This window comes from Drosophila teissieri, chromosome 2L (assembly GCF_016746235.2).
Source record: "Drosophila teissieri strain GT53w chromosome 2L, Prin_Dtei_1.1, whole genome shotgun sequence".
Classification (NCBI taxonomy): domain Eukaryota; kingdom Metazoa; phylum Arthropoda; class Insecta; order Diptera; family Drosophilidae; genus Drosophila; species Drosophila teissieri.
In genome coordinates this window covers 21,794,986-21,819,191 of record NC_053029.1, presented here as the reverse complement: position 1 = coordinate 21,819,191, position 24,206 = coordinate 21,794,986, and the positions used below count along the sequence as shown (strand labels likewise).

General features: G+C 36.9%; 2 protein-coding genes and 11 non-coding genes across 13 annotated transcripts in view; 9 read left to right on the top strand and 4 right to left on the bottom strand.

Moving 5' to 3' along the window:
• Positions 1-17,146, bottom strand: part of LOC122626440 (ecdysone receptor) — an 81,498-nt gene extending 64,352 nt beyond the window's left edge. Inside the window, exon 1 of the mRNA XM_043806706.1 lies at positions 17,023-17,146. The gene's annotated coding sequence lies outside the window, so the exon portion shown is untranslated. The remainder of the gene's footprint in view (positions 1-17,022) is intronic.
• On the bottom strand, positions 5,603-5,676 carry Trnan-guu. The gene has a single exon. It is a non-coding gene; the product is annotated as a tRNA-Asn (tRNA).
• Trnan-guu lies at positions 5,795-5,868 on the top strand. Its single transcript has one exon. It is a non-coding gene; the product is annotated as a tRNA-Asn (tRNA).
• Positions 6,070-6,143, top strand: Trnan-guu. The gene has a single exon. It is a non-coding gene; the product is annotated as a tRNA-Asn (tRNA).
• Positions 7,487-7,559, bottom strand: Trnak-cuu. Its single transcript has one exon. It is a non-coding gene; the product is annotated as a tRNA-Lys (tRNA).
• Trnak-cuu lies at positions 9,305-9,377 on the top strand. Its single transcript has one exon. It is a non-coding gene; the product is annotated as a tRNA-Lys (tRNA).
• On the top strand, positions 10,267-10,339 carry Trnak-cuu. The gene has a single exon. It is a non-coding gene; the product is annotated as a tRNA-Lys (tRNA).
• Trnak-cuu lies at positions 11,232-11,304 on the top strand. The gene has a single exon. It is a non-coding gene; the product is annotated as a tRNA-Lys (tRNA).
• On the top strand, positions 11,726-11,799 carry Trnai-aau. The gene has a single exon. It is a non-coding gene; the product is annotated as a tRNA-Ile (tRNA).
• Positions 17,147-19,291: 2,145 nt separating the features above from the next.
• On the top strand, positions 19,292-19,364 carry Trnar-acg. The gene has a single exon. It is a non-coding gene; the product is annotated as a tRNA-Arg (tRNA).
• Positions 19,365-20,067: 703 nt separating this feature from the next.
• On the bottom strand, positions 20,068-20,140 carry Trnak-cuu. The gene has a single exon. It is a non-coding gene; the product is annotated as a tRNA-Lys (tRNA).
• A 116-nt stretch (positions 20,141-20,256) lies between these two features.
• Positions 20,257-20,329, top strand: Trnar-acg. The gene has a single exon. It is a non-coding gene; the product is annotated as a tRNA-Arg (tRNA).
• A 1,456-nt stretch (positions 20,330-21,785) lies between these two features.
• LOC122624043 (probable cytochrome P450 6w1) lies at positions 21,786-23,679 on the top strand. Its single transcript, XM_043803506.1, has 2 exons — positions 21,786-22,300; positions 22,421-23,679. The coding sequence occupies exons 1-2, from the start codon at positions 21,839-21,841 to the stop codon at positions 23,519-23,521; spliced, it is 1,563 nt and encodes a 520-aa protein (XP_043659441.1). The 5' UTR covers positions 21,786-21,838; the 3' UTR covers positions 23,522-23,679.
• Positions 23,680-24,206: the final 527 nt, after the last annotated feature.

The following is a 24,206-nucleotide window of genomic DNA, read 5'->3' as shown; positions in this document are numbered from 1 at the left end:
AAGTATGCATTTTGGTTTTGTTAGCAGGTGCTATAGTTTAAGTCGACATCTAGCAAAAGAGTAAAAATCGTCCGATTCAATCCACAACTTTAACAAAAACAAGAGAGAACGCTATAGTCGAGTTCCCCGACTATCTGATACCCGTTACTCAGCTATTTGAAGTGCGAATGAGAGTCTTTAACACTGAATGTTTTTGGCGGTTTTTGGCGTTAGAGTGGGCGTTGCAAAAAGGTTTTTGGCAAATCGATAGAAATTTACAAGACTAATACAAAAATGAAAAAATATCAAAACTTTTTCAAAAGTGTGGGCGTGGCAGCTTTGGGCGGTTTGTGGGCGTAAGAGTGGGCGTGGCAAAAAGTTTTTTGACAAATCGATAGAAATTTACAAAACTAATACAAAAATGAAAAAATATCAAAACATTTTTCAAAAGTGTGGGCGTGGCAGTTTTGGGCGGGTTGTGGGCGTTAGAGTGGGCGTGGCAACATGATTCGACAAACTTGCGCTGCTTTTATGTCTCTGGAGTTTGCATGCTGAGTCTCAACTTTCTAGCTTTTATAGTTCCTAAGATCTCAACGTTCATACGGACGGACAGACGGATAGACGGACGGACAGACGGACGGACATGGCCAGATCGACTCGGCTATTGATCCTGATCAATAGTATATGTATACTTTATATGGTCGGAAACGCTTCCTTCTCCCTGTTACAAACTTTTCAACGAATCTAGTATACCCTTTTACTCTACGAGTATCGGGTTCAGGCCGTCAAAACGGCCACGCCCACACTTTTGAAAATGTTTTTATGTTTTTTCACATTTTTGTTAGTCTTTTAACTATCTCTCGATTTGTCAAAAAAACTTATTGCCACATCCACTCTAACGCCCATAAACCGCCAACAACTGTTAGTGTTGAAGTCTCAACTTCGCACTTCCACTAGCTGAGTAACGGGTATCAAATAGTCGGGGAACTCGACTATAGCGTTATCTCTTAAATTGAAATTGACCTATTAGAAATTGTTTCATTGTATTTGTTGGTGGGTGCTTTAAGGGATTGTGCGGTTATTATTTTCCTTTCACTAATTGATTTCTTGCAGATGGTTTCAGGATAGCAACGGATAGGGGCGAAATATTAAACCGGAAAACGGGAGAAGATAAGACACCCAAAGTATACCCAGTACCGATGACGTAAATTGCCGATGGATGCCGATGAACGGAGCATGCTCTTGCACTTGGCAGACTGCAAACGCTCTCTGCTATGAGTACTCTACATCAATACTACTATGGAAGGTAGCAGAGCAGAGCGGCCTACTTCTCTACGGTTGTTTATATCTGGATGCAGCTCTCCTTTCTCTGCCACGCTTTTATTTTATTATACCCGTTACTCGTAGAGTAAAAGGGTATACTAGATTCGTTGAAAAGTATTTAACAGGCAGAAGGAAGCGTGTTCGACCATATAAAGTATATATATTCTTGATCAGGATCAATAGCCGAGTCGATCTGGCCATGTCCGTCTGTCCGTCCGTATGAACGTCGAGATCTCAGGAACTATAAAAGCGAGAAAGTTGAGATTCAGCATGCAGACTCCAGAGACAAAGAAGCAGCGCAAGTTTGTCGATTCATGTTGCCACGCCCACTCTAACGCCCACAAACCGCCTAAAACTGCCACGCCCAAACTTTTGAAAAATGTTTGGATATTTTTTTATTTTTGCGTTAGTCTCCTTAATTTCTATCGGTTTGCGAAAAAACTTCTTGCCACGCCCACTCTAACGCCTACAAACCGCACAAAGCTGCAACGCCCACACTTTTGAAAAATGTTTTGATATTTTTTAATTTTTGCATTAGTCTTGTAAAATTCTATCGATTTGCCAAAAAACTTTTTGCCACGCCCACTTTAACGCCCACAAACCGCAAAAACTGTCAGTGTTGAAGACTCTCCTGCGCACTTTCACCATCTTAGTAACGGGTATCAGATAGTCGGGGAACTCGACTATAGCGTTCTCTCTTGTTTTTTTTTGTGTTTGTATTTATACCCGTTACTCGTAGAGTAATAGGGTATACTAGATTCGTTGAAAAGTATGTAACAGGCAAAAGGAAGCGTTTCCGACCATATAAAGTATATATATTCTTGATCAGGATCAATAGCCGAGTCGATCTGGCCATGTCCGTCTGTCCGTCCGTCTGTCCGTCTGTCTGTCCGTATGAACGTCGAGCTCTCAGGAACTACAAAAGGTAGAAAGTTGAGATTAAGCATACTGACTCCTGAGACATAGACGCAGCGCAATTTCGTCGATTCATGTTGCCACGCCCACTCTAACGCCCAAAAACCGCCCAAAACTGCCACGCCGACACTTTTGAAAAATGTTTTGATATTTTTTCATTTTTGTATTAGTCTTACAAATTTCTAACGATTTGCCAAAAAACTTTTTGCCACGCCCACTCTAACGCCCACAAACCGCCCAAAGCTGCTACGCCCACACTTTTGAAAAATGTTTTAATATTTTTTCATTTTTGTATTAGTCTTATAAATTTCTATCGATTTGCCAAAAAACTTTTTGCCACGCCCACTCTAGCGCCCACAAACCGCCAAAAACTGTCAGTGCTGAAGACTCCTTCGCACTTTCTCTAGCTGAGTAACGGGTATCAGATAGTCGGGGAACTCGACTATAGCGTTCTCTCTTGTTATACCCGTTACTCGTAGAGTAATAGGGTATACTAGATTCGTTGAAAAGTATGTAACAGGCAGAAAGAAGCGTTTCCGACCACATAAAGTATATATATTCTTGATCAGGATCAATAGCCGAGTCGATTTGGCCATGTCCGTCTGTCCGTCCGTCTGTCTGTCTGTCTGTCTGTCCGTCTGTCTGTCCGTCCGTATGAACGTCGAGATCTCAGGAACTATAAAAGCTAGAAAGTTGAGAATAAGCATACAAACTCCAGAGACATAGACGCAGCGCAAGTTTGTCGATTCATGTTGCCACGCCCACTCTAACACCCACAAACCGCCTAAAACTGCCACGCCCACACTTTTGAAAAAGATTTTGATATTTTTTAATTTTTGTATTTGTCTTGTAAATTTCTATCGATTTGCCAAAAAACTTTTTGCCACGCCCACTCTAACGCCCACAAACCGCCCAAAGCTGCCACGCCCACACTTTTGAAAAATGTTTTGATATTTTTTCATTTTTATATTAGTCTAGTAAATTTCTATCGATTTGTCAAAAAACTTTTTGCCACGCCCACTCTAACGCCCACAAACCGCCAAAAACTGTCAGTGTTGAAGACTCTCCTGCGCACTTTCACCATCTGAGTAACGGGTATCAGATAGTCGGGGAACTCGACTATAGCGTTCTCTCTTGTTTTGGTTTGTTATTTTTCAGGGCGTTGTAAAATGGAATAAATCAAATACATCATGCGACAAAGGTTGAGGACGGGTGGAATAGTAAATAGTAAAATGTACAATATGATCTTAAAACGCGTATCTGGGTCAATTCTAGGTATTCATTAAACCGTCTTTAAAGTCTTGAAAAGATCTCTGAATTTTGAACATTGTACTGCTCCGACAGCCTCGACTCTCGTGACTTATTTACAGAAAATAATATGTGCATATATGCAAGCAACATAATGAAACTTAAGTTTACAAGATGTTAAGTAACGTTGGAAGGGAGTGTCCAAAACACCTCTAACCTACGCAAGTTTTAATATTATCCTTTTTGACCTCCAAGCAGAACTAAAGGGAATTGCGATAACAATTTAAGAACAGTTTTTTCCTAAAAATGTTGGCTCCCGAATTGAATCAAAACTTGTGTATCTCTAAAAATTATTTTATACATTTATTTACTCAACAGAATTTTATGATTGTTGTGTCAACATTCAAAACGAAAAAGATTAGGCGCAGGATATGCAAGTTAGAAGCATTTCAAATGGATTTTCCGGTAAATCTACCAATCGCAAATTACATATACCTAAGTTCACAGAAAACCACAAAGCCTTTTTGTTATGGTCGATTTTTTCTTACAAAATAAATCAAGAGAGAACGCTATAGTCAAGTTCCCCGACTATCTGATACCCGTTACTCAGCTAGTGAAAGTGCGAAAAGAAATTTTGAACACTGACTGCTTTTGGCGGTTGTGCGCGTGGCAAAAAGATTTTTGGCAATTCGAAAGAAATTTACAAGACGAACAAAAATGTGAAAAAATTTGAACACATTTGTGGGCGTTAGGGTGGACGTGGCAAAAAGTTGTTCTGCAGATTGATAACAATTTACAATACTAATAAAATAAATAAAAAAAATATCAATACTTTTTTCAAAAGTGTGGGCGTGGCAGTTTTGTGCGGTTTGTAGGCGATAGAGTGGGCGTGGCAGCATGAAGCGCTGCGTCTATGTCTCTGGAGTGTGCATGCTTAATCTGAACTTTTTAGCTTTTATAGTTCCTGAGATCTCGACGTTTTACGTCCGCCCGTCTGGGCAGACGGACATGGCCAGATCGACTCGGCTATTGATCCTGATCACAAATATATATACTTTATATGGACGAAAACGTTTCCTTCTGCCTATTACATACTTTTCAACGAATCTAGTATACCCTTTTACTCTATGAGAAACTGGTATAACAAGAGACCTTTTCACGACTATTAGCCCCTTTTTTTAGCTAGTGAAAATGCAAGAAAGAAATTTACAAATTTTCTCGTATTATCAATAGAAATTGGGTAGAAAAACACCAACAACTTTTCGGCCTCTCCCATTCTAGCTCCTTCAAACCGCCCAAAGCTGCCCCACCTACACTTTTGAAAAATGTTTTGATATTTTTAAATTTTTTTTTAGTATTGAAAATTTCTATCGATTTGCAGAAAAACTTTTCGACGCGCCCACAAACCGGCCAAAATTGCCACGCCACACTTTTAAAAAATGTTTTGATATTTTTTCACATTTTTGGTAGCTAAAAATCTTTTTGACATGCCCACTTTAACGCCCACAAACCGCTAAACACTGTCAGTGTTGCAATTTCTCCTTCGCACTTCCACTAGCTGAGTAACGGGTATCAGAGGGGAGCTCTTTTACTAAAGTAACGGGTAACTCGTAGAGTAAAAGGGTATACTAGATTCGCTGAAAAGTATGTAACAGGCAAAAGGAAGCGTTTCCGACCATATTAAAGTATATATAATATATATTCTTGATCAGGATCAATAGCCGAGTCGATCTGGCCATGTCCGTCTGCCCAGACGGACGGACGTATAAACGTCGAGATCTCAGGAACTACAAAAACTAAAATGTTGAGATTAAGCAAACAGACTCCAGAGACATAGACGCAGCGCAAGTTTGTTGATTCATTTTGCCACGACCACTATAACGCCCACAAACCGCCCAAAAAACCACGCCCACACTTTTGAAAAATGTTTTGATATTTTTTCATTTTTGTATTAGTCTTGTAAATTTCTATCGATTTGCCAAATAACTTTTTGCCACGCCCACTTTAACGCCCACAAACCGCAAAAACTGTTAGTGTGGAAATTCTCCTTTGCACTTCCACCAGCTGAGTAACGGGTATCAGACAGTCGGGGAACTCGACTGTTTTAACTTGTTTTTAACTTCATTTAAAAATAAAGCGCCCCCGGGTGGACTCGAACCACCAACCTTTCGGTTAACAGCCGAACGCGCTAACCAATTGCGCCACGGAGGCTTCGATATTATTACAAAGTCACGTTAAAATTCCAGCAGGAACCTATTCAAACATTCTTGTAAGAGATTTATTATGAAATATTTTAAAATTTTTTAATTTTTTTTTGTGGTATTAAAGTGCCTCCGTGGCGCAATTGGTTAGCGCGTTCGGCTGTTAACCGAAAGGTTGGTGGTTCGAGTCCACCCGGGGGCGCATACCAAAACCATAATTTTGGGATGTAATCTTTTTATTTTACCTTAAGTTTTAATGAAAACAAATGTTTCTCAACTCTGTATTGTCAAATTGTAATAAGGTGAATATTTTGCAGATACAACAGATAAATTATTCTACTTTAAAAAAATTTTTAAATGAATAGTCAATTAAATATATTTTCGTCCTGAATAGGAGCCACCTGCCTCCGTGGCGCAATTGGTTAGCGCGTTCGGCTGTTAACCGAAAGGTTGGTGGTTCGAGTCCACCCGGGGGCGAAATAAGCTTTTTTGTTTTTTTTTTTTAATTTTATTCCGAGAATCTAGAATTTTTAGTCCACACATACAAGTTAAAATCAAAACTGATTCGGAAAGCGAATTTATAAAACTACGAGTTATATTGAAAAATGATATATATTATATGATAAATATATATGTATATATATACTATATGATAAATATATATGTATATATATACTATATGATAAATATATATGTATATATATACTATATGATAAATATTATAAAACAGTAACATGTTCCTAAAATAGCGTTTTTAGTTAAAACGGTTTTTTGTTTGGAATTGGGGAAAGTGGCTTTTTTGTATTATACCCGTTACTCGTAGAGTAAAAGGGTATACTAGATTCGTTGAAAAGTATGGAACAGGCAGAAGGGTATATATACATATTATATGTGTGTATTCTTGATCAGGAACAATAGCCGAGTCGATCTGGCCATGTCCGTCTGTCCGTCCGTTGAGATTAAGCATGTAGACTCCGGAGACATAGACGCAGCACAAGTTTGTTGCCAAGCATTTTGCCACGCATCTTGCCACGCCAACTGTAACGGCCACAAGCCGCCCAAGACTGCCACGCCCACACTTTTGAAACATGTTGATATTTTTGTAGACTTGTAAATTTATATCGATTTGCAGAAAAACGTTTTGCCACGCCCACACTTTTCAAAAATGTTTTTAAATATTTTTAATTTTTTCATAGTCTTGTAAGTTTCTATCGATTTGACAAAAAACTTTTTGCAACCCCTAACCTAACGCCCACAAACCGCCAAAAACTGTTATTCCCACACCTTTGAAAATTGTTTGGATATTTTTTTTTATTTTTGTTAATCTTGTAACTTTTTCTCGATTTGAAAAAGACATTTTGCCACGCTAACTGAAAAACTTAAAAAAACTGTCAGTGCTGAAATTTCTTCTTAGCACTTCCACTAGCTGAGTAACGGGTATCTGATAGTCGGGGAACTAGACTATAGCGTTCTCTCTTGTTCTTTAATAACATTAAGCAATTGTTTTTACAGAAATGTAATGTATATTAATAGTTCGAGCATTTCAAGCTTTATATTTAAAAGAAATGGTTAAGCTCGTTTTCGGGAAATCCTAAAAAAAATATTTATAAGTAGATTATAAATATTTAAAAATGTCTATTTCCCTTGCTCTTTCATTAGCTGAGTAAGGAGTATTTTTAATATCCTTAAGACTTTAAGATCCTTGGTTTAAATTAAAATTTTAAGTAAAGAGAAACTTAAGAGCTATAAACTTCTCATTAAGAAGAATTGCATTGCATCAGCCTCCATAAAAAAAATTGTTTAAATAAAATAAATGATTCCGCCCAACGTGGGGCTCGAACCCACGACCCTGAGATTAAGAGTCTCATGCTCTACCGACTGAGCTAGCCGGGCCACTTGATCCACTCAAAAACAAATTTTCAGTTACGTTGCTGGGTTTGAAAGAAACTACGGAATATCCCAACAGTTCTGTTCATAACAATTTTGGTTATACAATTGTATGGCTTTTATACAAAATGTATGATGATTTCAGAATTAATGTTTTAAAACAAGCCATCGGCTTTACCACCTAAGTATAGTTTATGATAAATTACGGAACTGCAGGGATTGCTAGGTCATTGTTTCGATAAAAACAGCAGTGATTATATAAATAATCACTAAATAATCACAAAAATCTAGATACATATACATATGTACACATGTACATACATTTATACTTTCTATGGTCGCAACTGTTCCTGCGTTGCATTTCTGACTACAATTAATATACACTCTGTAAGGGTATATCAAATGATGTTTATAAAAAAGCAAAACATTTTTAATTAAGCGTAACAGTTTTTTGCTGTTTGTGAGCGTTCAAGTTGGCATGGCTAGCTCAAAGAAGCTGGGTCCGCAAAAATGGAATTTTTGAAATTTGAAAGGTGGAATCGTTTGCCCATTGTTTGCCCACCAATTAGTTTTTTTTGCCCACGTCCAGTTTTCAAGATACGAAATTTCGAAAAATTTCGAACTTTAAAAAGTTGACTTTTTTTAACTTTTTTTTTTTTAATCGCAATAACTTTGTTTGCCCACGTTTGCCCACCCTTTAGAATTTTGAAAAAACTTTTAGTTTAGAAAATATAAGCACTTAAGGAATTAAGCAAATGCTTAAAAAAATTTTTTTAAAGGGTGGGCAAACGATAAAAAGTATTTTTAAAGGGTGGGCAAACGATTTTTTTGAAAATATTTAGTTTTAAGTGGTGGGAAAACGAAAATATTTTTTTTTAAGGGTGGGCAAACCAAAAAAACAATTTTTAAAGGGTGGGCAAACGATAAAAAGCATTTTTAAAGGGTGGGCAAACGATTTTTTTTGAAAATATTTAGTTTTAAGAGGTGGGCAAACGAAAATATTTTTTTTAAGGGTGGGCAAACGAAAAAAACAATTTTTAAAGGGTGCGCAATCGATAAAAAGCATTTTTAAAGGGTGGGCAAACGATATTGCTTAAAAATATTTAGTTTTGAGGTATGGAAAATGCTTAATTCCTTAAGTGCTTATATTTTCTAAACTAAAAGTTTTTTCAAAATTCTAAAGGGCGGGCAAACGTGGGCAAACAAAGTTATTGCGATTTAAAAACAAAAAAAGTTCAAAAAAGTCAACTTTTTAAAGTTCGAAAATTTTCGAAATTTCATATCCTGAAAACTGGACGTGGGCAAAAAAAACTAATTGGTGGGCTAACGATGGGTAAACAATTCCACCTTTCAAATTTCAAAAATTTGATTTTTGCGGACCCAGCTTCTTTGAGCTGGCATGGCTATGTTTACCACCGTTTTTAACACAGTGCGTATGCGTCGCAAGATACTGCATGCTTAACCTAGCTTTTATGGTTCCCAAAATCTCAACGTTTATACGGAGAAACAGATAGACAAGACGGACATGGCCAGATCGACTCGGTTAGAGATCCTAATCAAGAATATATTTACTTTATTGGGCTTAAAACGCTTCCTTCTACACGCTACAAACTTTTTAACGACTCTTTTATTCTACGATTACGTTTCTTTACTACATGAACTGAGGATTACAGTGATATGTCGCAGATTTTTTTCACCGTTGTGATTTTGCAAAATCAGCTTGCGATTTCATTTTATGTTTCAAACATCCAGCCCGGCTAGCTCAGTCGGTAGAGCATGAGACTCTTAATCTCAGGGTCGTGGGTTCGAGCCCCACGTTGGGCGCATATTGTTTTGTTGCCAAAATTACTGTACATATATTACTGCAAAGCAGTGTCCGTCCAATCATGAGGTTAAAAGTTTACCGTAAAACTTTAGGTACTAAAATACCAAAACTTGTACCAACTTATATAGTTTTAAGGAAAGAGCGGTACAAAATATATAAAAATTAACATTCTTGCCCGTAGCTTCTGAAACCCCAAAACTCATTTAAAAGGCATTTTCTAGAATAACTAGTAATGTTTTTGTGACATGCACATTTTTTTTTGTCATATTAATAAAATTAGGTTTTTGGTTCTTTTTGCCTATAACTAGGGAATATTACTTTTTTATTTTAACGAATAATTAAAAAAACAAAACCTCGATGTAGAGTTCACTAATTATCTCATTCTGGTAATTGTGATGTTTGATTAAAATCTTGGTAAATCTATCTTAACCATAGTATTTTGTTAAATGCTCAAGTATTTTTAAATGTTTCGATAATTAGTTTTTTACCTTATTTGTAGTGTTTTTTTATAATATAATTTTTATCAATAGAATAGCTTTGTCATTTGTCTTCCGGCATGACTCACAAGATTGTTGAATAACATTGTTATATTTTTTTAGAACATTGTCCCGCATGTTCTGATGTCTACAAACCGATCAAAACTTTCCCAGCCAAAATAATTTAAAAATATTAAAACTTTTATTTATTATTTTTTATGCCATAACGATTTTGGCTATGGCCACTCTAACGCATTCAAACCGCCAATAAGGCTGTTCACCTTACCAATGCATTTTAAAAATATTTTGTTTAATTCTAATTTGTTTTCCCCATTTTGTTAACGATATAGGAAGAGCATCTGCTAGTCAAGGAACTAGCCAACAATAGGTCGTTTATAACATGTATTATTCAGCCCGGCTAGCTCAGTCGGTAGAGCATGAGACTCTTAATCTCAGGGTCGTGGGTTCGAGCCCCACGTTGGGCGCATATTATTTTGTTTCCAAAAGTACTATGCACATATTACTGCACAGTAGTCCGTCCAATCATAAGGTTAAAAGTTTACCTTAAAACTTCAGGAACTAAAATACCAAAACTTGTACCGAATTATATAGTTTTGAGGAAAGAGCGGAAAAAATATATTAAAAACTCGTTTAAAAGGCATTTTCTAGAATAACTAGTAATGTTTTTGTGACATGCACATTTTTTTGTCTTAATAAAATTTGGTTTTGGGTTCTTTTTGCCTACAACTAGGGAATATTTCATTTTTATTTTAACGAATAATTAAAAAAACAATACCTCGATGTAAGAGTGTCCACGTAATTATCTCAAGTTCTGGTATGCATAATTGTGATGTTTTGATTAAAAAAATCTTGGTAAAATCTATCTTAACCATAAGTATTTTGTTAAAATGCCTCAGAGTATTTCTTTAAATTTTGGCGACTAAATGTAGTTTGTTTACCCGTTATTTGTAAAGTGTAGTTTTGATTAGTAAGATATAAATTTGTTATCAAAATAGAAATAGCTTTGTCACTTTGGTCTTCCGGCATGACTCACAAGATTGTTGAATAACATTGTTATATTTTTTCAGAACATTGTCCCGCCTGTTCTGATGTCTACAAACCGATCAAAACTTTCCTAGCCAAAATATTTTTAAAATATTGAAACTTTTATTTATTATTAATTATGCCATAACGATTTTGGCTATGACCACTCTAACGCATTCAAACCGCCAATAAGGCTGTTCACCATACCAATGCATTTTAAAAATATTTTGTTTAATTCTAATTTGTTTTCCCCATTTTGTTAACGATATATGAAGAGCATCTGCTAGTCAAGGAACTAGCCAACAATAGGTCGTTTATAACATGTATTATTCAGCCCGGCTAGCTCAGTCGGTAGAGCATGAGACTCTTAATCTCAGGGTCGTGGGTTCGAGCCCCACGTTGGGCGCATCTTTTTATATGTAATAAACATGTAATTCATCCTATAAGGAATAAAAGCAGAGTCTGACCTGTCCGTCCATATGAACGTCGAGATCTCAGAAACTATAAAAGCTAGAAAGTTGAGATTAGAAACTCAGATTCCAGAGGCATAGGCATTGACGCATATCAAGTTTCCACGCTCACTCTAACACCCACAAACCGCCCACATTTTTGTAAAATGTTTTGAAATTTCATTTTATTAATTTGGCCACGCATACTTTAACGCCCAAAACTCCCACGACCACACTTTTGATATTATTTTTGACTGGTTTTCATTGTATCGATATGCCAAAAAGAATATACAAATTTCTCGTTTATAGTAAAAAAAACTCGACTATAGCGCTCTTTTTTGTTAAATCTATGTTTTAATTGTCTGGATCGTTTTATCAGGCCCATTAGCTCAGTTGGTTAGAGCGTCGTGCTAATAACGCGAAGGTCGCGGGTTCGATCCCCTCATGGGCCAATGTTATTTATTTTTAAAAAAATAATTAAAACTAATAAATACAACTATAAATATTATTATAACATACACACTAGAAATATAAACAAGAGAGCATGCTATAGTCGAGTCCCCGACTATTTGATACCTGTTACTAGCTAGTGAAAGTGCAAAGGAGAAATTTCAGCACTGACACCTTTAGGCGTTTTGTGGGCGTGGCAAAAAGATTTTTGGCAACTCTAGAGAAATTTACAAGACTAAGAAAAATGTCAACACATTGTTCAAAAGGCCACTGGGCGTGGAAGTTTTGGGCGGTTTGTGGGCGTTAGATTGGGCGGGTCTATGCTGCGTCTATGTCACTGGAGTCTGCATGATGAATCTTAACTTTCTAGCTTTTATAGTTCCTGAGATCTCGTCGTTCATACGGACGGACAGACAGACGAATATGGCCAGATCGACTCGGCTATTGATCCTGATTCTTGATATATACTTTATATGGTCGGAACCGCTTTCTTCTGCCTGTTACAACGAACCTACTATACTCTTTTACTCTTCGAGTAACGAGTATAATCACACGGCTCAGACTCGGAAACACACAAATAACATACAAGCACTACCACGACCAAACCTAACAGACAACCTGCTCGTTATGCAACGACAACCTATCACTGGAACACCTGTTGTCCACCTGTATCCATCTTTGGAACCATAAAAGAAAGCTCTAAATTTAATTAATTGTTGGCTCTTTATAAATAAATAAATAAAAACAAGAGAGAACGCAATAGACGAGTTCCCCGACTATCTGATACCCGTTACTCAGCTAGTGGAAGTGCAATGGAGAAGTGTCCACACTGATAGTTGTTGGCGGGTTGTGGGCGTTAGAGTGGGCGTGGCAAAATGTCTTTGGCAAATCGATAGAAATTTACAAGTCTACAAAAAATGAAAAAATATCAAAACATTTTTCAAAAGTGTGGGAGTGGCAACTATGTCTTTGGAGTATGCATGCTGAATCTCAACATTCTAGTTTTTATAGTTCCTGAGATCTCGACGTTCATACGGACGGACATACAGACGGATATGGCCAGATCGACTCGGCTATTGATCCTGATCAAGAATATATATACTTTATATGGTCGGAAACGCTTTGTTCTGTCTGTTACATACTTTTCAACGAATCTAGTAAACCTTTTTACTCTACGAGTAACGGGTATAAAAGAAGGATTTTTAAATTCACCTGTAGTGAACAGTTTCAAATGATATTCAATGAATAAATTTAGAATGACAGATTTAAATGAGATAACATTTTTCTTGGGAATTAAAGTTGATAGAACAATAAGTTTAGAACAAGTAAGTTTGAGTCAATCAGCATATATTAAAAGTATTATTTAAAAATTCAATATAAATTATTGGAATCCAGTGAATTGTCTTCAGTGAATTTTTCTTCCTGCGAAAACTCAACCGATCGGATGTCTCTTGAATAAATTAAAGATAAACCAAGTGCTGTGCAAACGAAAAGATTATAAAACAGTATTCTACTTTATAGTGAAACATCCTACTTATTTCTTGTGATTTGATTGAATTGGGCGGCGGGGTCAACGATATAATTGTGGATTTGAACGAGATCGCAGTTCCAAGTATAGTTCGACTATAGCATTCTCTCTTGTTGAATATATCTTTACAAAATTTGTCCATTATTTATATGTAGTTGCAAACACAAAGTAAAAATAATATATACAAAATATGTATTTAAAATGTAGTCAATATTTTGTTGATGTTTCATTGAAGTCAAATTACTCAATGGTAAATAATATTAAAACAATTACAAAACAAAACAAGAGAGAACGCTATAGTCGAGTTCCCCGATTATCTGATACCCGTTACTCAGCTAGTGGAAGTGCGAAGGAGAGTCTTCAACACTGACAGTTTTTGGCGGTTTGTGGGCGTTAGAGTGGGCGTGGCAAAAAGTTTTTTGGCAAATCGATAGAAATTTACAAGTCTAATACAAAAACAAGAGAGAACGCTATAGTCGAGTTTCCCGACTATCTGATACCCGTTACTCAGCTAGTGGAAGTGCGAGAGTCTTTAACACTGACAATTTTTGGCGGTTTGTGGGCGTTAGAGTGGCCGTGGCAAAAAGTTTATTGGCAAATCGATAGAAAATTTACAAGAGAGAACGCTATAGTCGAGTTCCCCGACTATCTGATACCCGTTACTCAGCTATTCGAATTGCGAAGGAGAGTCTTCAGCACATACAGTTTTTGGCGGTTTTGTGGGCGTTCGAGTGGGCGTGGCAAAAAGGTTTTCGGCAAATCGATAGAAATTTACAAGACTAATACAAAAATGAAAAAATATCAAAACATTTTTCAAAAGTGTGGGCGTGGCAGCTCTAGGCGGTTTGTGGGCGTTAGAGAGGGCGTGGCAACATGAATCGACAAACTTGCGCTGCTTCTATGTCCCTGGAGTCTGTATGCTTAATCTCAACTTTCTAGCTTTTGTAGTTCCTGAGATCTCGACGTTCATACGGACAGACGGACGGACAGACGGACATGGCCAGATCGACTCGGCTACTGATCCTGATCAAGAATATATATACTTTATATGGTCGGAAACACTTCCTTCTGCCTGTTACATACTTTTCAACGAATCTAGTATACCCTTTTACTCTACGAGTATCGGGTATAATGAAAAAATATTAAAACATTTTTCAAAATTGTGGGCGTGGCAGTTTTATGCGGTTTGTGGGCGTTAGAGTGGGCGTGGCAACATGAATCAACAAACTTGCCCTGCGTCTATGTCTCTGGAGTCTGTATGTTTAATCTCAACTTTCTAGCTTTTGTGGTTCCTGAGATCTCGACGTTCATACGGACAGACGGACGGACATGGCCAGATCGACTCGGCTACTGATCCTGATCAAGAATATATATACTTTATATGGTCGGAAACGCTTCCTTCTGCCTGTTACATACTTTTCAACGAATCTAGTATACCCTTTTACTCTACGAGTAACGGGTATAAAAAATGATGGTTTACTTAAAATAAAAAGTTATAGTTTTTGTTTTAATTCAGTTTCATATCAGTAACTTTTGGGGTTGAAGTTACTTTTATCTCAACTCGTAAATTAGTGTTTTTGCTTTAAAACTAATTTTATTTATAACAATGGGACGATTACAAGGACTTTAACAAGTTTCGATTTCGTTACTGAGATGCAAAAAATCTGAGATAGCCACTAAAGACTTAGGAGGTAGTCTAGAAAATTGTTAATGATTGTGTTTTCATCCGCTACACAAAATCTGATGGTGAAAACTAATGAAAAATAAAAAAGTAGTGAAGCCGGTTAGAATGAATGATAGGAATAAGAATGTATGCCCCGTAGATATGTACAAAAAAAAGCGACATGAGAGAACTTAAAGGCGCATCACATTTGTTGTTGCGTAGGTTAGGGTGAGTAGCTCTCACATTCGCACAGACATACTGACTTTCCCCCTACCGTCCGACAACATGCCATTGTCAGAGAATGAGCGAAACAGGCAGATTGCGTTAAGGACTGCAAGAGATGGAAACTATAATCGTTTCAGAACTTGCAACGCAACAACGGCAGGGTAGACCGGATGGTGGACGAACAAGCATTGAATCTGATGTCAGGGGCATGAAGTTGCAATGAAAATGAAATTACAAACGGTCCAAAACAAGCCGGGATATTTATAGAAAACTGCACTTGTGTGAGCGCCGCGCTTTTTATTTAGTCTCTAGTGCCTGGTTCTACTATGTTCTAAGAGGCGGTTTTTAAATATGTATCTGCGATATACTTTTCTGCAGGCAAAGGGGACGTCGAACATTTTGCACCATTACCATTCTCTGCGCTATTTTCGCTTTCAACGAATGTCTGCTGTATCGTCTTATGGCGAAGTTGCAAGCCAAAATGGACGACGATGTGTCTCGGCCTGCTAGACTTGTTTTCTGTATGTTGTTTTTTGTAGATAGCGCCCAAAAGACTAGAATTTTTTTTACGCACTATTTGTGCCTTTAGTGATACCGAACAAAATAATGCAAGATTTTACAAACATGTGAGGTATTTTAATGGTTGAATTTAGAACTGAATGTAATTTGATTGAATCCTTCTGTAAGCATCTCTACCGTTTAATAAGAAACACTTTATGCAGCGAAGAAGTTTTGCATTTTACTTTGTTGTAAGTCAAAAGTTTAAACCTTTGTGGTCATTGTGATCATTGTACTGATCATATCTGTTCCATTTTGAATTAAATTGTATTCAACCTGTTATAAGTATGTGGCTTTAACTGCACAGGTATACATACATACATATGTATAAACATGATGTATAGGGCATGCTGAAATAAGCTGTTTCCATCTAGAATATTTTCTTTGAGTTCGCTATTTATCCTCAAATTTTAGAGTAAGAAATACTGTAAATTGATTACGAAGATAAGTTGTTTTTATTTCTTTATTATTGTATTATAGCGAAAATTAAAAATAAATATCTAACAGAAACGGTAAAAAGACAAATAAAAAGTATAACATTTAGATGTACAGGTGTACATATATATGTACATAAATACAATGTATACATACATGCCTACATTGCGCACTTTTACTCTTCTTAACATACTTGTATTAATTATATATTTTTTTGGTCTTTGAAGTTCAATAAATAACAAACCATCTAAAAGATTAATAAATTAAAAATAGTTTAGAAAAACGTAGTTCTTTAAAGTTAAAACACATAACGAGTTAGTATGCATTCAAGTTCTAATAGTTCACCAATTTCGCGACTAGCGAAACAAAATTTGTACTATGAGTAAAAGCAGGGCTTGTTCTGATATTTCGGAGGCCTACAAACACACATATGGCAGGAGAAGAGAGTACAATAAAAGAGATAGAGAGAAAGAACCGCAAAGAAAGAGAGAGAGCCGCAAGCATACACCAATATATGTACTTACTAACGAATGTAAGTGCGAAGACGAAACGCAACTAAGCAAAGAGCAACAACAAGAACCACTCAGACAATTATGCCCACAAAAAGCATTAATACAAGAGCGGGCAAACAACAACGACGTCTGCTTGTCCCAATATACATATGTATGTGCTTTTGTATTAGGTTTTCTCTTCTCTTTCTGGTCCCCAGCAGAAGCAGACGATGAAAACAAAAAAGCATGTAAAAAACAGAATAGACAAAGCACCGAGAAAAGTGATAAAGAAAAAACACGGCTAGGATTCAAATAAGTTGGATACCTTTTACGACTTACGACTGCTATGCTGCAGCTTTCAGAAGCTAAACAATACATTTTTTTTACTTTTTACACTCGTTTCGTTTTTTCACAGCACACTCACTAAAGCACACACCCACTATTCCAATAGTAGTTTCCACAATAAGGTTACGGAGCACAACGTGAATTGGTCTCTAAACGTTTCTTAGACCCGAAAACACGCATTTTTCTTCGTAGATTGGTCTTCAATTTATTACCACTACTGGCTTCCTTCTACCGCTCTCGAGAACTGCACACTTCTAAAGTCAACGACGGACTGAGACCCACTGATTTTCTCCCCCGGTGATGACGCTTTCGTTCTCTCTCAGTGTTGGCGTCGCTGCAGTCCGTGGTTTTGTTGGGGGGAGCTGCATCGTTGTTGCATTCAACATAAAAGGTCAAAGAATGCTTAGTTTACATATGAATAGCTGTGTTCATTGAAATAGCATTGCATGAAAAACTGAGAAATATAAACTTATTTTCCAAATTACCTTTTCGTGAGCGAGTTGTTTTTAAATTATTTTTTTTAGATAGAAAAAAAAGGAAAGTCCCGTTAGTTTTTCAAGTTATCGTTCCTATATTTACATTCTTGAGCAAATTCACATCTTTAAGGCTGTTCATTTGAATATCAGTGTTTGGTTTTGTCCAACGAAAAGTCCCGAAATCATCTATATTTTATAAAAAGTGAGTTTGGTTAAGTTGATTAGTATATTTGAAATTTAAATTACAAAAAAAAATTATTTTTTATTAGTAGATGACAGCACTGCTCCCAGAAAGAAAGAAAGCTGATTTTTAAGCTTAGAGAGGAGGGAAAAACATTTACAGAAATTAAAAAAATACTTTAATGTTGTTCCAAAATGGTATTCAATGCCATTAAATAGGTTTTGAATCCCGAAAATCTTGGTGCTTTACATAAAACCACCGGTACAGATGATTGACGCACAGTTCCTTTAAGCAAGGTTAATTCTTTTGCATGCTCTGGGGACATAAAGTTTGAGTTGAACTTGGAACAACAAGATGCCTCCACTTAGTCAAAGGCATAATATGGCTAGGTAGGACTTCGCCAAAACAAAACACCGAGTACCACCAAAACCACAGACTCAAGATTGTTAAGCGTGGTTGACCTAATATCCTGGTGTGGGATTGTTTTGCATACTTTCATACAATGGTATAAGTCCCTATTGATAACTATGTTTAGTTTAACACCCTCAATAATAAGAACAGTATTTATGTGTATTTTTATGATTATTAATTTTATTCTTTTATATTTTGATGTTTTCTGTGCAACACCATTCACCACGAGCTATACCTAGTAGAGATCAAAACGCAAGAGAGAGAGAGAGAGGGCTTCTTACCGGAAGACAATAATAATAGTGTAGCTAAAACAAATATATATATATATAATAGGGATATTCCAACAGTCCCAAACATGTTATTGATGGTATTATAGACCAAAACGTATATGTAAATATACTTACTAATGTTTTGCTGTCTTATACTGAATTGAATATGTCCTTGAAGTCTATTCTAACAGAATATTTGAATTGGTTTACCCAAAATAATATAGACGTAATGCCATGCCCAGCACAAGCCCCCGATCGAAATGATGTGGGCCGACATTAAACATGATGTGTCGAAGCGCTCATAATGCTCTAAAGCACAGATTTCCCCCAAACGTTTTCAGGAAGTGGTGGACTCCATGCCGCGCAGGTGTAAGGCACTGATAAGCAACAAACGCTATGCAACAAAGTATTAGACCCGAATAAAAATATTAGTAAAAAAATTAAGTCATGTTGATTCTTGCTATTTTTTAATAGCACTGCTATTTTAGCGAACATCTTATGCCTTATATGTTTGTTTTTATCCATATTTTCGAAATTATTAAAGAATTAAAAGTGAATCATCTGTTGAATTATTTAAAATTAATTACATAATGATGCTATTAAGATATTTTGTCCATTAAAAGTGTATTTCATAGGATTTTGTATCTTAAACGTGCAGCTAATAAGCACTGCTATTTCAATGAACACAGCTGTAGGTAGTCATAAGTGGGAATCCAATAAAAACCGTGACACACGTATAATTAGTAAAAATTAAATGTAATGTGTAATTGGGGAAAAAATTTAAGCTCTCCTAGCTTCTAAACTTATGGTTCGTCAAATACTCTGCTTGGATGGGAATGTCGATAACAATGTGCAGAAGTAATTTACGAGCTTTGCATTTTTGAACTTTTTTGAACTAACTTCGCGGCAAGTGGTCCTGTGGCGCAATGGATAACGCGTCTGACTACGGATCAGAAGATTCCAGGTTCGACTCCTGGCAGGATCGATTTTTTTAACGTTTTTATTATACGTTTATTTTGTACAATATTTGGAGTCTATATTTAATTATTTCATTAATAATAAATTATATAATTTTTTTCAAAATATAAGTTCAGAACGTTGCATATCCTTAACTATACTTGTACTAGTTTTTGCGTCATATTTATTGCTCCTATCACGATGTTTACAACCAGATGTTTACAAACAGATAAGCAAACAAAACAGACATCTTTCTTTCAACCATTATATTGTGTTTAAGACCATTCTTTTTCGTGCGATTCTGCTCAGGCAGAATCTTCGTCCCGGCTTTTGCTGACTGGAGCTGAACTCCATCATTGTCTATGGATAATTTATAAAAAATATTTAACATTTTAAGTTCAGAAAAAACATCACATATGGGGCCAACGACCACCTTTTTTGCCAAAACTAACAATTCGCTCAGTTCAAAAGATCGCAAAATAAAACTTTGACAATTTATTTGTAATTGAAGGCCAAAATATTTAAATATATTAATTACATATTTTTTTCTTGTTATTAAAACAACATTTTCCACAATATCCATCTACAAGTAGAAGGAATCGTTTCCGCAGCGTGCGGAAAGAAAAATTTAGGTTTTGCATGCGGGTTTTAGTTATAACTTCGCTGCACATGCTGGTTTCAAAATGCTACCACAATATTAACGTGTAAATAATTAGAATTAAAAAGGAAATCGCCCAACGTGGGGCTCGAACCCACGACCCTGAGATTAAGAGTCTCATGCTCTACCGACTGAGCTAGCCGGGCTGTCTGGTTGTAGATTATAATTATCTTTTTGAGAATGCTCGGTTGCTCGGTTCGGAAAAGTTTTTTACCTTTGGGATATTAGATCTTTATGGCATTTACACTTCAATCAAGCACGTGGTCCTGTGGCGCAATGGATAACGCGTCTGACTACGGATCAGAAGATTCCAGGTTCGACTCCTGGCAGGATCGGCGCTTTTTTTTGTCCCAACCAATTTTCTACTTTTGTAAATACACTTAATTTAATACCCGCAAATAAAATGGATTGTTTTAGTAGAAAAATTGGCACCATAACTAAATGTAATAAAATCAAATCTGTCTGTCCGTCAGAATGTGTCTGCGCAAACTAGCCTCTCTAAATAAATACATGAAACTTTCGCTGTCTTCTTTCTATTGCGGGAATATGCATATGTACACACATACATCGAGTTTCCCGCCTATCTGATACCCGTTACACAGCTAGTGAAACTGCGAAGGAGGCTCTTCAGCACTGACAGTTTTTGGGGGTTTGTGGGCGTGGCAAAATTTTTTTTGGAAATTAAGTTTTTCTGCAGATTGATAGAAATTTACATTACTAACAAAAAAATGAAAAAATATCAAAACATTTTACAAAAGTGTGGGCGTGGCAGCATGGGTCAACAAACTTGCGCTGCGTCTATGTCTCTGGAGTCTGTATGCTTAGTCTCAACTTTTTAGCTTTTGCAGTTCCTGAGAACTCGACGTTCGTACGGACAGATGGACATGGCCAGATCGACTGGGCTATTGACCCTGATCAAGAATATAAATACTTTATATGGTCAGAAACGCTTCCTTCTTCCTGTTACATACTTTTCAACGAATCTAGTATACCCTTTTACTCTACGAGTAACGGGTATAAAAACTGTTACTGTTGAAATTTCTCCTCCGCCCTTCCACTAGCTGAGCAACGGATATCGATAGTCGACTATAGCGTTCTCTCTTGTTTATATTCATATATATGCCATATGAAATAATCAAATGATGATAACACAAATATGAAAAAAATGAATAATTCATACCAGAAGTGTTCCCCAACGTCTGTTTTAATCTAACAGCACACGCTGACTCGCTGAAACAATATCTCGACTTACTTCTGTTCGGTTCGCATTTGATTCAACTTTGTGTATAGTCATGAAGCCTTAGCAAAATGCCATCCACAATAGTCGCCTAGTCAAACATTAAATGGCGATTTAAAAACTCTTATCAAATACGCGTGTATACAGAGTATACTTACTATACACCGAACAATTTCGGGTATAAGTTTGTTTGTAAAATTGTTAAAACTTTTCCTATTTAATAAACTATTTTGATCGTTATTGGTATTGTGGTTTTATATAGCTGAGGTAGTTTGAATAAAAATTTTGTCTAAAATTTGAAATATGTATAATTATCATATAACCATATTTACCCATAATTAATCTATACATTTAAAATAATTGACCAGCTAATGTAAGCAAGATGTATGTCAATTGGCACATACACAATAAGTATGTGCAATAAACTGAAGCCGAAATAAAATGGATCATTATACATTTTTTTCAGTGCTGGCAGTCTTAGCATCTACGCTCTGTCTATATAACACAACAAACTGCATATGCCGTCAAAAAAGCTTTGGCGATCGCTTAAAAGCGGCCTGCTAATAGGGAATTTTAAAAGTATCTTCCTAACTTTAAAGCGTCAAACATGTTGTACGAGCTAGTGCTTCTTCTCGGTACATTAACCATACTCTTCTATATCTGGCAAAGGAGAACCTTATCCTTTTGGAAGCGACATGGAGTAAAATACATCAGTCCGCTGCCTATTGTCGGCTGCACCCGGGACTTTTTGACCGCAAGAGTGCCGTTTTTCGAGCAAATCCAAAAATTCCACGAAGCCCCTGGCTTCGAGAACGAACCTTTCGTTGGAGTATACATGGCTCATCGTCCGGCGCTTGTAATTCGCGATCTAGACCTAATTAAGACGGTGATGATCAAAAAGTTTCAATTCTTCAACAACCGCGCACTGCAAACTGACCCACACAACGACGCCCTTGGATATAACAACCTCTTCTTTGCACGAAGCCCAGAATGGAAACAGTTACGCACAAAAATCTCTCCAGTTTTTACGACCGGCAAGATCAAGCAAATGTACCCTCTAATGGTGAAGGTAAGTCAACGAGAGATCTTTTTTACATCCAAATGGGACTTATTTAATGAGTCTTTATCAAGTTTTGAATTTTTTTGTTTAATTTTGTATTTTAATTTTCATATTTAATGCCATTCATAGATTGGAAAGAACCTAGAGGATAGCGCCGAACGCCTAGGCAGTGGTTCTGAAGTCCAAGTCAAGGATCTGTGCGCCCGATTCACCACTGACCTAATAGCGACTATAGCTTTTGGCGTCGAGGCTAACGCTCTGCAGGACACCAAGAGCGAGTTCTTCTACCACAATAAGGCTATATTTTCAATGACCTTAAGTAGGGCCATTGACTTTGCCATTATTTTTATGCTTCCTTCTCTGGCGTCACTGGCCCGTGTGAAACTCTTTTCTAAGGAAACCACCAAGTTCATTCGGTCCAGCATCAACTTCGTACTAACGGAGCGCGAACGGACAGGCGAAAAGCGAAACGACCTCGTCGACATTCTTCTTGCTATTAAGCACGAGGCTGCTGCTAACCCGAAAAAGTTGTCAAAGGAAATTGACTTGGACTACTTAGTTGCCCAGGCAGCTATTTTTCAAACCGCCGGATTTGAAACTAGTTCGTCGACAATGACGCTGTCGCTTTATGAGCTGGCCAGGAACCAGGCTCTGCAGGACCGTCTGCGGCAAGAGATCGTTGACTTTTTCGGTGACGATGACCATATAAGCTATGAGCGTATTCAGGAGATGCCCTACCTATCTCAGGTTATCAACGAGACACTCCGCAAGTATCCGATCGTGGGCTATGTAGAACGTGAGTGCTCTCAACCGGCGGAAGGTGAGCGATTCAACCTAGAACCATTTCACAACATGGAGCTGCCGCACGGGATGTCCATTTATATGTCCACTTTGGCCATTCATCGGGATCCCCAGTACTGGCCGCACCCAGAGAAGTTCGATCCGGAGCGCTTCAGTCCGGACAACCGCGAAAATCTTAACATGGACGCATACATGCCGTTTGGTGTTGGTCCGCGAAACTGCATTGGTTTGCGGTTGGGTCTGCTTCAGTCTAAGCTTGGACTTGTGCATCTTTTGCGCAACCACCGGTTCCACGCGTGTGATCAAACTATTAAAAAGATCGAGTGGGCTCCAGCTAGCCCGGTTATTGCCTCTAAGCAAGATATTGTCCTTCGATTGGAGAAGGTTTCCCGGAACTACGTTTTTGGAGAAAGATTACCTACGAAATAGAATTGTGAACTAAACAACCGGCAAAATAAAAAATTTAAGAAGAGGGAATGCTATACTCAATTTGGGTGGTAGCGTGGTGCGAGGAAAAAAAATTTGCATATCAATACGAAACGCCCACAAACATGCCCAAAACTGCCAAGCCCAAATTTTTGCAAAACGTTTTGATATTCTTTTCACATTTTTGTTAGTCTTATAAATTTCTCTCGATTGCCAAAAATCTTGTTGCCACGCCTACGCAAGCTGAAAAAAGTGTTAAAATTTCTCCTTCGCACTTCCTTAAACTGAGTAACGGGTATCAGATATTCGGGGAGCTCGACTATAGCGTTCTCTCTTGTTTTTTATTACCCATGCTCATGGCCATCGACAGACAGATCGACTCCGATTTGATCCTGATTGAGAAAATATATTTATACTTTATTTGGTCGGAAACGCTTCCTTCTGCCTGTTACATACTTTTCAACGAATCTTGTATACGCTTTTACTCTAAGAGTAACGGGTTTTAAAAAATGGTTTTAATAATTAAGTATTTGAATTTAACAAAATATTCTTCTATCCTTCTGCCTGTTACATACTTTTCAACGAATCTAGTATACGCTTTTACTCTAAGAGTAACGGGTTTTAAAAAATGGTCTTAATAATTAAGTATTTTAATTTAACAAAATATTCTTTAAAAAATTATGAGTTT

Bases quoted from the DNA above. Each gene is read 5' to 3' on its own strand.
- LOC122624043 (XM_043803506.1), top strand. From the start codon at position 21,839: ATGTTGTACGAGCTAGTGCTTCTTCTCGGTACATTAACCATACTCTTC. The intron at 22,301-22,420 runs GTAAGTCAACGA...TGCCATTCATAG, and splicing joins TGTACCCTCTAATGGTGAAG to ATTGGAAAGAACCTAGAGGA.